This window comes from Triturus cristatus, chromosome 5_1 (assembly GCF_964204655.1).
Source record: "Triturus cristatus chromosome 5_1, aTriCri1.1, whole genome shotgun sequence".
Classification (NCBI taxonomy): Eukaryota; Metazoa; Chordata; class Amphibia; order Caudata; family Salamandridae; genus Triturus; species Triturus cristatus.
The window spans coordinates 429,250,397-429,267,631 of NC_140587.1; the positions used below are offsets into that span (position 1 = coordinate 429,250,397).

The 17,235-nt window shown below is 44.9% G+C and overlaps 1 protein-coding gene across 1 annotated transcript in view; it reads right to left on the reverse strand.

The window, feature by feature from the left end:
* Positions 1-17,235, reverse strand: part of MTDH (metadherin) — a 381,806-nt gene that overhangs the window by 279,567 nt on the left and 85,004 nt on the right. The window contains exon 6 of the mRNA XM_085605211.1: positions 9,154-9,243. Within this exon, the coding sequence (XP_085461337.1) occupies positions 9,154-9,243 (90 nt within the window). The remainder of the gene's footprint in view (positions 1-9,153; positions 9,244-17,235) is intronic.

Below are 17,235 nucleotides of genomic sequence, written 5' to 3' on the forward strand. Positions count from 1 at the left end.
GCACTTCTAGCATGCAAGATTGTATTCCCTGCCGTTACCTTCCCAAAAATAGTTGTTTCTCACCTTCCACCATTATTCATATGTCTAAAAAAATCTACTGATATTTTACTTTTATGTCCCACAAAGTTCAAATTTAAATCATTTACATTAAGGTCATTGATACATTCATCCACTTCTACTTCTGTGCCCTGCCACAGCATGAAGATGATATCAATATACTTTAGCCATAAAATAATCTTATCCATCCATCGATTTAATGTGGGTCCCCCAAGCACCTGCTCCTTCCACCAGCCTAGATGTAGGCTGGTGGGAGGAGCAAAATGAGGTACACTGTGTGAAGAGTTCAGGCAAGCCTCAACTGGTTTACAGAGGCAAAAATGATAACACAAAATGCTCTTTTGTGGTAGTGGGGGGTCGAACAGTTTAGGCTTATTAGACGGTAGTTCTAAATATTTGTCGTAATCAGAGGCAATAAATGAGACCCACACAAAGCACAACATTGCCCCCTTTGGCCGAAGGCTTAACTATCACTTCCGGACTCTTTTTGATATTATCAATGGTTCGGAACTATTGTCTTTCCTCTGGATCATAATATGTTGATTTAGTGTTTGAATGAAAGACATGCCTCAGATCTTGTGTGACATGCTCTGCGAAAGTGTCCAAATTGTTTCTACCTATTTGCGGTATATACCTCGACTTGGGTCAGAAGGGTGTTTCTGATCTGGCTCCTGTTGCCAGTTTCATGGGGTTACTGCTAGTGTCATGCGGTTCACTTTCCTACTGGAAATCGTTCACTGATTCATTTTGTACGGACCACATATCCTCCAAGATTGGTAAATCGGATACGGATAAATTTGAAGTGATTATAGGGACTCTGCTCTGTACTTCTGCCATATTATTTCTGTTGGAATTAGCTATATATATATATATATATATATATATATATATATATATATATATATATATATATATATATATATATATATATATATATATATATATATATATATATATATATATATATATATATATATATATATATATATATATATATATTACCTACTGGCGGTCGCCAGTAGGTAGTTATAGTTAGGACCACGTTTCCATAGGAAAACCTCAACATTCTATTTTGAATAACTTTGGCGCCGGTCGACGAATCCTCGCGAATTTCTCAAAATAGGTGGGGCGCTACGCTCCGCTCCTACCCTGAAAGTCTCGGGGGGATCCGTCAAGCGGGGGCTGAGATAAAAGGGGGGTCCCAAAACGCGTTTTTCCCATGCATTTTTCCATAGGACCTTTAGAACGAGCTACAGCCCGAACGGCTGAACAGAATTACTCAAAATTTGGCAGAGAGGTAGTCCCTAGGTCAAGGAAGTGCCTTTTGTAGGTTTGGTGTAAATCTGTTCAGTAGATTCTGAGAAAATAACCTTTAAATCAATATATATATATCTGAGCCCGCTTACGGTACGCTTACCGTACGCTTACGGTAAGCGTACGGTGGCGTGCGCGAGCGCGATTCTGATTGGCTCTTAGATCTTAGTAAACATTCGAATCGGCCGAAACCAGGAAGGGGCGGCCGCCATTTTCTGTGTTTCACTCTGAAAAAAAAATAGTGAAAACAAGAAAAGGGGGCAATGAGGAGAGTTACAGACCCCCTTACATTTGTGAGGGGGTCAAAGAAGGACTGTAAAGTACAAAACAAACATTTATTGATTTTTAAAAAAAATCACGGGGTACGCGTACGGTAAGCTTACGGTAAGCGTACGGAAGAAACATGGCGTGCGCGAAGGAGATTCTGATTGGCCCATAGATCTTAGTAAACATTCGAATCGGCCGAAACCAGGAAGCGGCGGCCGCCATTTTGTGTGTTTCACTCAGAAAAAAAACAGAGAAAACAAGGAAAGGGGGCAATGAGGAGAGTTACAGACCCCCTAACATTTGTAAGGGGGTCAAAGAAGGACAGAAAAGTACAAAAAAAACATTTATTGATTTTAAAAAAAATCACGGGGTACGCGTACCGTAAGCTTACGGTAAGCGTACGGTAAAAAAAATAAAAAAAAATAAATGAAAAGCAGATTTAAGAGTTTGCTCATCATATGTCCTCCATGTGCGCACGGTGCGCGAAGCGCATCGTGCGTTCATGGCCCATCTAGCGTAATGTGGGCACGCGGTGCGCGAAGCGCACCGCGTGCTCACTGTGCGCGCACGGTGTGCGAAGCGCACCGTGCGCGCTTGGAACGAACTGCGTTAAGTGGGCGCGCACGCCACAAATGGCGTAAAGTAACTTAGCATTTAAAAAACCGTACAAATTCACTGAAAAAACCATAGGTTTCACACATGTTATAGTTAGCTGGACATTTTACTGATAAAAAACCAATGAAATTCCCCCGTTATAGTTACTGTAGGCAACTATAACTCACGCGACCGTAATCCTCTGCTGATGACATATGTGTCTTTATGAAAAAAAAATATTTGTAATATATGTATAGCTAAAATTTAATGGAAGAAGACATGGGCAAATAAGTGTCTAAATACAGTATTAGCATCAGCAGAGGATTGCGGTCGCGTGAGTTATAGTTGCCTACAGTAACTATAACGGGGGAATTTCATTGGTTTTTTATCAGTAAAATGTCCAGCTAACTATAACATGTGTGAAACCTATGGTTTTTTCAGTGAATATATATATATATATATATATATATATATATATATATATATATATATATATATTTTGAGAGAGAGATGTAGAGATAGATATAAAGATCATGAACTGAGAAAGAAAAATTGCAACAAAAAATGTCCATTAGACAATTTATCATTCTTGTTGTCCGCTCCATATTCAAAACGTACGATTGAATTCATCTTCATTGTTTACAATCAGCCACTTGATAGTCTTCTTTAACAGGGCTTGAAATACACAAACAGTTAAATGAGCATCAGATCCTACTTTTTCAAAACATAATTTCCCACAACTTTTCTATTGGAGGGAGGCGACAGCCTTTTCGATTATTGAAAGACACCGGAAGGAATATTGAATGTTGGAAATTATGTTTTGAAAAACAAGAATCTATTGGATGATTGTAAACAATGAACATGAAATCAATTGTTTTGAATACAGAACGGACAACAAGAATAATAAATTGTCTAATGGACATTTTCTGTTGTAATTTTTTCTTTCTCAGTACATTATCTATTGTACTTATTTCCTGAAAGGAAAACAGGGAACTGAGCAGTAGCGCTGGGATGGAGATATTTATAGTCTAGTTGTAGGAAAGTGCCACTTTTTTTGCATTATTGCACCCCACTTTTTGCCTAATGCTGATGCACTTTGAGTATGCCCTGGGTTCCTGCCAGCCAGGTAGCCAGGGCCTATGTTCTTTCCCCAAGTTGTACTGTTGCAAAACCCAATTGGCAACTCTGGCCACATGCAAGTCCCTTGTATAAGGTACCATATGGACGAAGTGCACCAAGACCAGGGAACGCCTCTAAGGGCTGCAGCACTTTGTGTGCCAACCTTAGAGGCCCTATACCTTTACACACACACACACGCACGCACGCCATTGAAGGTTGGGTGTTTTGGTGCAGAGCAAATTGAAAAGTCGACATGGCACACATCTGTGTGCCATTCCTGTGTGCAATGTATACAATCCAATCCACTGCCCTGGCATAAGTAAGCCACCCCTCTAGCTGGGTGCACTATATCTGTGGTGAGGGTACCAGTGCATGAACCCTGCACCCCTACAGTGTCTAAGTCCATTCTTAGAAATTGTAAGTGGAGAAAAGCAATTAAAAAAAATAAAAAAAAAATAAAAGAGTATAGGGTGCTGGGAATTTGTCATTACGAACTCCACAGCACCATAATAGCTTTACTGAAAACTGGAATGTTTGATATCAAACTTCTCAGCACATTAAACCCACACTGATGCCCGTGTGGGATTTAATGAAAAATGCACAGAGGGCATCTTAGAGACGCCTCCTGAAAAATGACCTAACTAGTATCCTGACTGAGTGGCTGCTCGCCAGCTGCCACCACCAGACATGTGTCATGATTCTGGACCCCTGGGTCGAGAGCCTGCAACTCACCGGGTCATGAAACCAAGCACATCCTGGGTCAATGTGTCAAGTCTGCCGTCCAAGATGGGCAGGATCCACGAAGGAGCTTGAAAGACTAGCCGCGTTTGTGAGCTGCCCCAGCCATTTGCTGCTCCCAGCAACTGGCCCCCACCGGTTCTGACTCCCACTTTGAGTAAGAGAATCGGCAGGAAAACCAACATAGGAGGAGAGGTGTGTCCAACTTTGCCAACCCGACCGCTCAGGTGGAAGAGGCGAGGCAAAACAACTCTCAGTCCCCACCATCTTGAAGATGGGGGGAGACCCAGCTAACCAGAATGAAGGTAATCCGACCTCCAATTAGAGGGTGGCATAATAGGGGGTGCACCCAGCCCAAGGAAGGAACCCATTGGTCCCAACCTTTACCTACTTGAAACGCCCCTAAATGTAATATTTAGGGGCAACCCTGAACCTTGCCTCCTTAGACGAGAAGAAATAAGGAGGAGGAGGACCGAAGAGCCATGCTGACGGAAGAGGAGGAGGACACCAACTGACTTGGCCCCAGCCTTACTGGCCTGTTAACCTGCTCCAACAAAATCCCGGTGTGTCCTGCAGCCAGCAGCTCCCCAGAACCTGGAGGACCTGCCCTGTCTTCCCAACAAGACTGTCTCCGATCACCAGATTTGCTCACCCACAGACTCTGGGCAAATCCGCAAGTCTGCACCAGACACCCACGGCCCGAGTGGCCCAACACCACGAGAAGGTTTCCCCAGCGATCCTGACCTGGGATCTGGTGATCCCTGACCTGCCTCGAGTCTCCCGATGGTGCTTGCAGCCCCTTTGTGGAGGATCCCACCAAGTGCACGACCGAAACCGGTAAGAAGAATCCGACGCCAAAAGACACCCCTGCACCCGACACCCCCACGGCCTTCGGTGGCCCAACCAACGGTGTCCCAGCATAGCACGACATCCCAACTTACCTCTCCAACCGGTGGTTGTTTCCAGAAGATCTTCATGCCCAAGTCTGCAGTGTTTGTTCAAACCCGAGCATCCCCATTGAAAATCACAGGGCACCTGAAGCAAAAACAGCACCCTGCACCCATCCGCCCTAGTGCCGCTGAAAGTATACCTTGGGTGCTTACTTCAACCCCCTTTTGCCCTGAGCTTAAGTCCAGGAGCTTTGCTCCCTCAACCTTGTGGCCTGCTTGTGAGCAGCCACCAACCCGAGGCCCCCTAGTCCCCATTGGATAACATTAGGCCTCAGCACTCTGCATCCGGCCACCCTAGTGCCGCTTAGGGTGCTTTTTGAGTGGATCCTTGACCATGGGGTAACACTTGTTCGAAGCCCAGAAACTCAACCCTCAAGACGGTTTTCTTACCTGCAAACAGATAACCTCATTTTCTCCTTAGGATTGCATTGACTGTTTCCCTCAGAAAAACTTCAAAGTGTTGACTGTGTTTGTATAGATACATAAGAAACCCTTTGTGAAGACTGTTTTACTTACCCTTTCCCTAGGAAATGTCCCAGTGTGATATCTAGGCACACCACAAGGAGTAGAAAAAGCCATCCAGAAAGTAATCAAAAGTAATTACAACTTTATTTGAAAATATTACAAACCTGTAACAAAAGTCCTTTTTCATTCAACTTGCTTGTTGATCAATCTGTCTTGAAAAGTATAATTCCACTTAGTTGTACAGAGTCCTGCTTGGTTTTAAAAATAAAATACAACAAAAGAAATACTTTTTGTACAAACAATTGGCCTGAGTTCAGTCTTGTGAGTGTGTGACAAGCATTTATTGTACACATTCTGGCAAGAAATAACTCCACCCTCTGATAAAGCCTTACTGCTCACCCACACTACCACAAATAAAGAGTAAGGTAGTATCTACTTTAGCCTCTGCCTACCTTTGGGGATCCACTGGACTCTGTGCACACTTTACCTTAGTTTGGTATAGAATATACAGAGCCAGTTTCCTACACTAGTTAGTCTAGAATGCTGCCGAGATCTGGAACGGTGTTGAAAAGTAATGATATGATGGTGAATGCTGATGTGAACGACAAGATCTACTCAGCTGAGGACTTCTAGAATGCCTTCTTAAGAGTTGCGGACCTTCTTAAAGATCTTCGACTCCAGACAGGCATCAGAGCATCTCAGTAGAAGGCAGTGGCAAAACCAGACATAGTGCCAGTAGAGCAGCAGTAAACGTTACAGGCAAGATAGGTTGAGCGAGGAGCTACGAGTGCTGCAATCTTCCCAACTGAAGCTGTCGCTCAGGAATGAGAGATGAAGCACAGGAAGTTGCTGCTGGTGAGATCTCTCTGTATGCAGGTCCACTCAGGAGACATGTGAAAAGATCTGCTTGTGTAGGAATCCTTCGAGTCTTCAGTTTACCCTTTCTCAACGGCAAGTACCTTTGACATCAACAGGTATGATTTTGTATTTTCTTCCAGATTTTTTCTCTTATATATCCCTGCAGGGGACCTTAGAAATGGTGCTAGTATAATAAAAGGAAAAACAACAGTTGGACAGAATGCAGAACGATGTCATACATTCACCCCAGTACAGAGGTCTGGGCCTAAATCCATTGTTTTCTTGCTCACCATGCCATTCCAGTTTGAACCCAGCCATATGCAAATCAGTCTTGACCCTGTGCCTCATGGGTACAGTCCAGCCCGAACTGCCAAGCCAGGTCCTCCCTGGACTGAAACCAAGCATCCTATAATAAAAGGAACACCCTCTCCACTTTCCTAAGGGCCTTCCAGACTCTGCCACTTCACGCCTGTATTAGTCTCACTGAAGTCCATGCTACAGAAACTTCTCTCTGTTCACAAAGTTCACTAGTACACCTTCATACAGAATTCATAGGAGTTTGGACAATGAGAAACAGGAAACCAGACAATACAAACTGTATAAGGGTTTGTTGGGGCTTTGTCACATGGGTGGGACACATCACAAAAGGAGACAGCATTTTATTAAGTAAACCTTTTTCTCTAGTCAGAAAACAGAAAAAGCATGCTACCTGTCCCAAAATACACTTCGCTATGCTGTTTTTAAAAGTTTGGAAAGTTTCCCCAAACGGAAAATCCTCAAAACGTCCTTTGTTTCTCTCATACTACCTTTAAAAAAGATTTGTGAAAGGGTGTTCTAATCACTAGGGGCCATATGTATCAACACATTTCCCCATAGACAAAGAATTGGCAAAACCCTTTGATTAATCTGGCCGTAGGTCATTTCTATAAATTATGTTTTTTACAATTGATTTCTTCGTTAAAGGAAATAGGCAAAAACTGGCCTTAAAAGCCATTTATAGGCAGTTAAAAAAAACAAAAAACGTAATAAAAATTATGGGATTTTTAAATATATATTTTTGTAAAAATGTGTTCCGGCATCCTGTGCTTGGGTGGACATATTCAGGGCTGTTGATGAATAATGAAGATCCCCTGGAGTCTGTGTAGGGTCATCAATCATAACCAAGTGACTATTGAGCAACTTGCTACTGATCTGTGGATTAGTGTGGGAAGGTTTGAAATTGGCTTTTTTTTTTAAATAATGAGATTTATATAGCGTGAACTAGACCCGAAGGCATCCGAGCACTTTACATGAGTACCAGTTACGTTACAGACGAATACATTAATTTTTTTTAAGCACGGAGTGATTTGTACAGAATGGTGAGCGTCCCTGCCAAGATTTGAACCCGGTTCCCCAGCTCCGTAGTCGACCGCGGTAGCCGTTAGGCCACATTCTGGCCTTTTCTTTCTGGTTAACAAGTTGAATTTCCACATCGGAGAAGGGCAATTCTGCTTAAATTCAATGCCTGGAGAGTGGGCCTATCCTAACATTGGTCTTCTCTCAGATCACGATATGGTCCATTCAGTTTCCTGCTTTTTAGTCAAACAGGTGAACGTTTTTTTTAAACCACTACTTAATATTTCAGTTTTTCTTTCATTTTATGTCCTTTAATACAGTGGGATTTCTTTCTGGTTATTTAGCAAAAACTGTCCAGATAATGTAGCCCAAGTATGAACATTTACCTGTGACACATTTTTAAGCATTCTCACAACTCTGTATAGCTGAAGCATTGAGATGGACATGGTCTAGGTAGCTATGGCCACAAGTTAATGTTGATGCTGTCTGTGTCCTGCGTCTGATTACGTCACAGTTAAATTGGCAATGCAGACATGAATTATGTCTGCAATGGGTAGACAGTTACGCACGGAGGTCGGAAAACTGATCTCAGGTTTGTAAAATTTATCATCATAACTTTATTATCGATTACAAAGTTCTTAAAAAGTGCGTTGCAACCTAATACAAGAATACATACATTTGCCGGCGACTGAATTTTTTTAAATACTAAAAATACAGCAATTTAGATAAAAAAGCAATAACCGAATATAACAATATAAAAATAAATCTTTGGCAAAAAAATATACATTATTAAATACTACATACTAATATATTACACAGGCACTTTGAGCATGTAATCCATAGTGCACTTTGAACGTATCATCCACAAAGCCAGGAAGAATTTTGCTGGGCCAAAAACTACTACCCTCCTGTCTGCGCTCAAAATTCTAATCATCTCTAGATAATGTCCGGGTCCAATGAGCCTACACAACGGAATGATCCACTTGGCCCTTAAGTTCTCATAGTGCAGACAGACGCAAGTGGACTAGGGATTCAGAGCTTCCCTTACAGGCCGGGCATATAACATCAGGGGGGCATAACTACTCCACTTGAAACAAAATTTAGTGGGGAGAGTCTTATATATGAACCGAAGGAATGATTTCCGTGCAAGTGGTGGGACAATTCCATCAACCATAGCCTCAGGGGCGTTTAAATGCGACAAACTCTCGTGTAAGTGTGCCCATGGGGTTTGACACATTCTTCCCATGATAAACTCCCAATAGATAACTGTAACCCAACTCTTCGAGATCAGACATAGCTTCTCCGGATTTGTCCAATATTCCTCCATCCCCAGTTTCCTCAATAATTTCCTAAGGGAGTGGAACCAGGGGATTTTATTAATCCTGGGATGTGTCATAACATGCAAAGTTAATCGATTATGAAGGAAATCTCATTTTAAACAAAATTACCAACTCACCAGTAACTACAGGATTTAGCGCGAGAGTGGGGAATGAAGCAGAACTCTTTTCAGAGGTGTTTATTCGTCCATCAACAGCAGACCAGGCAGCTGCAAAACAAAGGCAATATTAAGATTAGTTTATAACTTCGAGAAGATTAACGTAGAACCTGAATAAAAAAAAGAATACAAATAGCTAGGTGGTCAGCTCCCGTACTACCAAAAAGGCAGTTCAATGCCATACTAAAAGATTATGTGCTGTACAAGTGCTAATGGTAAACAGAAGTGGACAATAGAAGTGTGTTTAAGATACTACTTAACTGCTCTTTAAAAAAATGAAAGTTGCTGAAGGGGTAAACTATCTGAAGCCTGCCTGCCTCAAACTACCAACAAATTGAATTTAAATAAACAATGTATTTTTTGCTCATTAGGTCAAGCATGGGCAGGGCATGCGCTGCTCTGCAAGGCAAGCTGTATTCGGATATGCACTTGAAGCTCCATCCAGTCCCCTCCCATATTCTTCATTGGCTTGTGATATTGTAAATGTACGCTTCCAATTTGGTAATAGGCTCATAAGTCCCTCCTGATTACCAACCTGTCTTCTATGTTACCTCCCATGAGGACTGGCCCTTTTTCTAGTGTCCTATCTCGGGAGCTTTCATTAGCAGTTCCGAAAACTATTTATTAATGTACACCGCACTCACGGGACGCAAGCTACAGCAATGGCGGCTGCTTCCCAACACACTTTGCACTTGTATTTCTCAGAGAAGCAACTTCGGCAATAGTGGCTGCTTGCATTTCTCCGACATGCTGTTTATTTATTTTTAATGAATAGATACGGGCAGGAAATAATTACCGCCCATTGCATTCATCTGAGATTGCGGTTTGTTTATTTACCATAAAAAATTCCTTGAAATACTCGCATAAGTGAACTACTTGATTCATCCGATGGATTACATAAAGCCATTTATGAACAACATGCACAGTAGCAAGAGGCAAAAGTTATTGGTTTAAAAAAAAAAAAATGAAGTATTTTTAGACAGTTACTTGAGCCTAACACACATGAGCAATGCCCAACCAGTTAGTAATGAGAGAAAGCCTTATGGCCAAGTGAGGAAACTTGTATTAATTAAAACTTGCTGAGATCCTCCGCATTAGTACTGTCCACTCCTCAGAACGGAAGGGAAAATGTTACTTACTCTGTAAGCATCTGTTTGACGCATGTAGTACTGAAGATTCACATGTTTATACGTCCGCCATCTAGTGTTGGGCTCGGACGTCTACCACTTGTTTTTCTTTGAAAGAAGTCTTTTTGAGTCTTAGGGCCAAGTGACTTCACCAGCTAGTGGTAATGCTCATGGGCATCAGCTTCATTGTCAAGAATCTTTTTTCATGGCCACTCAGGTGCACTGCTTGAGGCCTTAGAGGTCTAGGAGACGACAAACAGGCCGGGGACAAAATGTATCTGGTATTGCCCACACAAGAGTGGTTGGAAACAGCAACCAAGAGAGGCGAAACAACACATATGCAGACCTGAAATACTGCTACCAAGGACGATGCCATAACAGCACAAGGGAGTGTACAATCCTCTGCAACGTGAAGGAAGCGCAAGGTGTTAGAGACTAAGTCAAAGAAGACTTGGCCGGCGAAACCAGACAGGCCGTACAGGGCCCCAGGGCAGGTGGCGGAGAGTAGCCAGCCAAGTCCATACACCCAGACCGCCAGTTAGCCTCGAAAACAGTAAGAGAACATTTTTGACCGATTTTACACTGAAAGTGCAAAGACAGCGCCGTAGTTTTAGACGTCAAACGAGACCTGCGATAGAAGGAGATCAAATATGCCATGATATTTCCTGCCAAACAGAGGCAAGTCAGAAGGGAAGGTGTGGTTCTTTAACAGCACAGAGGAAACCTGGAACTGGCTGGATGGATGGTGCACAGTCAGGAAAACACCACATGTCGAAAAGCGTGCAAGAGCAAACCGGACCCGGCCAGAAAAGAGAGCAGTGGGCAACAATGAACAGCGCAGCAACACCTGCCAGCTTACAGTGCAGTCGCAAAAAGCCCAGGGGCTTATCCCCAACTCGAAGCAAAAGAGAATTCTAATGTAGTACGAAAAGATTGATCAATAGCAGAAGACACTAATGGACGCTCCAGAGAATATAAGGAAAGATATGCAAATATAAGAGGGGACTCATCTCCGCTAGATAAAGGGGCTAAAGTAGGCTCTGTAATTGATACTGGGGATGGGGTTGGACCACGCACCACATCACTTCAGGGGTGGGCGATAGGCACCCTGCAAAGATGGGGAGGTGGGAGGTTCATATCCTGCCATGCAGGAAGGCAGGGGGGGAGGGGGTTTGGGAAGGGGCAAGATGAGTGGGGGGGGGGCCGAGTTATACTGCAACTCAGTCATCGTGGCAGGGAGGGGGGATCCTACAACTACACAAGTGGAAAACGAAGGATAGGTCATTGCCCTGGATTTGATTCAGACTAGACAGCACAAGCAGCGCATTACGCAGAAGATCCCGTCACACACAGAAAAGAGGACACCTAATCAGAAGAGGAGGTCCCTCCGATTCCTCACATGGAATGTTAACTGGCTCGGAGATAAATTAAAAAGAGGGATTGTACTTCAGTACTTAAAACAGGCAACTGAGATCGCCCTATTGCAAGAGACCCACCTGGTAGGCAATACCTGGAAAGCATTAGATAGATGGGGATATAAGTTAGCAGCCCATTCTGGATTCACCTCTGGTTCTAGAGGGACTGGTACACTCATCCGCATTAATTGCCCCTATATAATACACAAAACATGGGCAGATACACAGGGCAGATTCGCAGCAACATCCAGAACGTGGAAGGGTAAACCGGTTAACATACTCTCGGTGTACATACCCCCTGCTCAGAAGCAAACACTGGCAGATCTCAGCAGATTCTTGCTGGACCTCCCAGCTGGGATTTTACTGATGGGAGGGCACTTTAATCTGATGGTAAACGGGCAAATAGAGTGACCACACCATCCCAACCCCCCATGACGAGAATCACATAACGCAACTGGCTGACTTTCTCTCGGCCTTTGGCCTTGTAGGTATATGGAGGCACTTCAATCCGTAGACACACCATTACACATTCCATTCGGGTGCCCACGGCAGCCAGTATCGCATTGACTAACTATTGACTCACAAAGAGAAGATCCCCAATTTCATAGAGGCAAGGAGATTAGCGAGTGGGCGGGTTAAGTACCCGTGAAAGGCAATGGCCCAAAACGTATTGAGGAGACATCAAAATTACCTATCAGAAGAAAAACTGGTTTTGCAAGGCGGGGAGGGGGGGGGGGGTGGGGGGGACGGGTAACCTGGGTTTTTGTCCCCAGGCTGGCGGCCATCTTGGGAAAGCTATCAAACCCACACATTTCTGAAAACTAGACACCTAGGGAAGTCCAGCGAGGTATGGCTTGCGTGGACCCCCCAACATTTCCCTACCCAGAATACCCAAAAACCTCAAATTTAGCCAAAAAAAATCAAATTGTTCTCAAATTTCTGTGTGGGAAAGTTCTGGAATCTGCATGGAGGGTTAAGTTACTTACCTGTAATCCTAGTTCTCTTCCAGGGGAATCCTCATCAAAGTCATAAGCAGGGACCCCCTGGTACTGCCCTCGGCCTGACGCGTTTCGAAGCGTTTAGCTTCTCCTCAGAGGCCCGCATCAGCAGTCCGTTTAATCACCATACCGCCATCCCCTGCGTCTTTAACGGATTTCTTGGCTTCCGGTGTGCCATCCTATTGGATCGTTCCTTTTCACAAATGTACGCTGGGATTTGTGGTCTTTGGTTTTTCAATAATTACCCTCCAGTGGGTTTGACTGCTGACACGCCATTCAGGACACAATTAATCACCCTCCATTAGGTTTCAGGATTGAACGTTGCATGCCGGCAATGATGACCTGCTGTGCATATCAGGAACGTGAAAGGTTCACTCCTGCAAGTCCGCTGCTTTTGCGGTGGTGCGTCGTCTCATGCGGCTGGGACTGCCTTCTCAAAAGGCAACTTCCTCTTACACGGAGAGGTCTCTTTCGGCAATTGTGGAGGTTTTGCCAGGATCTGGCCAGTGCCCCGCTTGATATCAATTCTGTGCTGCTTGGCATCGAGATGTTCCTGCAGCCGCTTGAGAATTGGTTGGTCAACATTCTCAGAGGCACCGGAGGACGCAGCAGCAGAAGGCCACCTGGATGGAGCTAAAGGTGGTCTACACCCAGAAGGCACAAAGCTCGATCTGGTATGTTTCAGCTCTGTACATTTCGGATCCACCCGTTTCGAGTCAGAGGGCAGGCGAGCCTGCGTCGTTGAGTCCACCATCGAAGCAGCGGTCAACGCTCAAGGCTTTGAGCGTAACTTCAGTGCAGAGCGTGGCGCGAGTGTCGGGTCAAGTTCTGAATGACTGTGGACCATGGCCGGAAGGCAGCGGTGAACCAGAGCCCTGCAAGGTGGTACGGGGACTCGGGCTGGTTTGTTCATTTGGTGAGTCGAAGGGTTGCCAACACTTACAGTGAGTGATCGTTGGTGGATGTTGTCCTAGCAGGTACTTGACAGGGCAAGTGGGGCAGAACCGAAATGGAGTCCTCTCAATTACGAGGACTTTCTCGACTTGTAGGAAGCTGGCTCTTTATATACTATACCAAAGTGAGGTATAGTGTTCAGTGGAACCCCAAAGGTAGGCAGAAGTAAAGTTAGATAGCACCTGCCTCTCCATTTGTGGTAGTGTGGTTGAGCAGTAAGGCTTTATCAGAGGACAGTGTTAAGCATTTGTTGTACACACTCAGTCAGCAAATGAATTCACACACTCAAAGACAACTTCAGACCAATTGTTTTTGTATAAAAATATTCTTAAAGTTGTTTTATTTCCTAGAACCAAGCAAGTAAAATCGTTTTTGTTGGTTAGTACAATTTTAAAGAATTTCTTTAGGTTTTCAAACTTCACACTTAAAAACTTTTCATAGAAAAACAGTCAATGTTATCCTACGGAGGAAAATAGTGTTAGCGGTTTTGAGGTAAGGACTTTGTTGTGGGAGTTGCTATTCTGGGGTTAGACTCAGGGGTCCCCATGGTCAAGGATGCACTTGTTACACCCTCAGCGGCATTAGGGCGGCTGGGTGCAGAGTGCCAAGGCCCAATGTTATCCAATGGGCGGACAGGGGGGCCTCGGGCTGATGTGCTGCTGGCAAAGCTCTTGGACTTAAGCTCAGGGCAAATGGGGTTTAAGCCAGCACAAAATATGCACCCTCAGATGTACTGGGACGGCCGGGTGCAGAGTGTTTTGGCGACGGAAGCCCTGTAGCTTTCAATGGGGAGCCTCCGGTTTGCAAAAGCACTGCAGGCTCAGGGACAAAGGTCTTCTAGGTGCGACCACCACTTCGAGAGGCAAGTTGGGATGTTGGGGGATTGGCTAGGCACCGTTGGTTGAGCCACCCAAGGCCGTGGGGCATCGGGTGCAGAGGTGCTTTTAGGGTCTGTTCTTACCAGCTCCTGGTCGTGGTTGGGGGAGCTTCCGGGTTCAGACTTCAGGCGTCAGCTTGAGGCAGGTCAGGGGTTGCCAGATCTCTGGTCAGGATCGCCGAGGAAACCTCCTCATGGTATTTGCCCACTCGAGATCGGGCCGTGGATGGCGGGTGCAGATTCGCGGTTTCCGGTCGGGGCCAGAGGTTGTTGATGATCAAATCCGGTGTTCACAGGAGACACAGTCTTTGTGGTTGAAGGCAGGCAGGTCCTCCAGGGTTTTGCAGGTTGCTGGCTGCAGGACACATCGGGATTTCACAGGAGCACGCTCAAGGTGGAGACAGGCCAGTAGGGCTGGGGCCAAGTCAGTGGGTGTCTTCCTCTTGTTAGCTGCTGCACGGCTGTTAGGTCCTTTTCTTGTAGTTGGCTCTTATCTGAGGAAGCAAGATTCAGGGGTGCCCCGAAATACTAGATTTAGGGGTGTTACAGGTAGGCAAAAAGGTTGGAACCAGTGGGTCCGTTCCCTGGGGTAGGTACATCCCCTACTATGCCACCCTCCAGTGGGAGGAGATCATAAGCCTGTTCCTGGTTGTCTGAGTCCTCCCATCTGCAAGATGGCGGAGAAAGTTGTGCTTCCCCCACCTGAGGGGTGGAGTTGGCAGAGGTGGGCACACCTCTATTCCTCACTTGTTTTTCCCAGACTGTTCTCCCGCCCAAAGTGGGGGTCAGAACCAGTGGGGATCAGTTGCTAAAAGCAGGAAGTGGCCTGTGGAAGCTTACAAAGGCGGCAAGCCTTTGAAGCTTCCTCTTCGTGAACCCTGCCCATCCTGGGGGAGGAGGCTTGGCACCTCGCCCCAGGACGTGCATGGTTTCGGGCTCCCCCCCGAGACCAGCAGGCTCTTGACCCAGGGGTCCAGAAACATGTCTGGTGGTGGCAGCTGAAAGCAGCCAGCCACTCAGCCTGGACACTAGGGTAGATCGTTTTTCAAGGGGGCATCTCTAAGATGCCTTCTGTGTGCATTTTTCATTAAATCCCACACTGGCATCAGTGTCGAGTTTAATGTGCTGAGAAGTTTGATAAACTTATCAGTCCTCAGTGCAGCCATTATGGTGCTGTGGAGTTCGTAATGACAAACTCTCAGCACCATATACTCTTAATGGCAGCACTGCACTTACAATGTCTAAGAATGGACTTAGACACTGTAGGGGTACAGGGCTCATGCACCTGTACCCTCACCACTGGTATAGTGCACCCAGCTAGAGGGGTGACTGATCTATGCCAGGGAAGTGGGTTGTAGGCATGGCACACAGGGAGGTGTGCAATGTCGACTCTTCACTCTGTTCTGCACCAAAACACGCAGCATGCAAAGGCAGTGTGTGAGTGTAGTGATACAGGGCCTATAAGGGTAGCACAATAAGTAATGCAGACTTCGGGGTCTTCTCTGGTCACAGTGGACTGGGTACCTGGGGTACCATTTACCAGGGACTGACCTGTGGCCAGAGATGCCAATTGGGTTTTGTTTGTGTCAGGGAACACTCAGTCAAAGCACATCAGCAGTTCAGAAAAAAGTGGGGGCAACTATGCAGAAAGAGGACACTTTCTCACACGACTCAATCACAGGAGTCGAAAGGCTGTTTACAGACAAGGGGTGGGCGGAACACGATGGTGGCTACAGACGAAAAGCGTGAATGTTTTGAAGAAACGGCAAGTAACGTATCGAAGGCCAGGCAAGAACACCATGCAACGTCGAACCGGAGCTCACTTCGGCACGTCTGAACTCAGCGGCAGAGAAAAACAATCTGACAATGAAGCCAATGCCCATGCACATTACCCCTAGCAGATGGAGTCACTAGGTCCCGTGACTAAAAAATACTTATCTCTAAGAAAAACTATTTGTATATGTCAAAGCCCAACACAAGATGGTGGAAGCATGCACATCATGTGTATCTACAGCTACAAGTCACAAACATTTTGGTACAGCTAAAATCCAGCACTTACAAAAAACCGGGGAAAGCCAATACGTCTGCTTTAATATGCCAAACACATGCATTCACAAATGCTGTTCATATGAGTTATGTGCACAAATGCGATCTATCATGTTAAAGTCTGCCCCAGTAGCTCTGCTAGTGTTGGGGTTAAAAGCACTAAAAGGGACTGCTTTCCTTTTAGAATGCATATAAGGAGATAACGAAAGTGACTGTGGCAAAATGCATGGCAATGGATTTAATTTAGAGATGTAAAATAGTCCCTCATCCATTCCAAAGGAAGCACTTCCTGGAAAGCCGAAAGATACACGTAATAGCCTGAAGTGAGAGACTAAGACGTTTTTTTGGTGGTGCCAATGTCTACTCTACATTTTTAAGAATGATTAACAATCTATGCAGCCAACTGAGTTGGCAAGTTAAACCTAATAGTTAACTGATCAAGTTAAGAATGGAAGAGAGTAAATCCTAAAATTCAGATGTAACAAATCACAAAAATGACAAAAAACAGGAACAAACCAAGTATCAGGCTTGATGTATGATGGGGTGGGCAGGGTAGATCTTTGAAAGAAGTCTACCTAATTTGTAGGTTAAAGAAACAACAACTAAAACATTACTTAACTTTAATG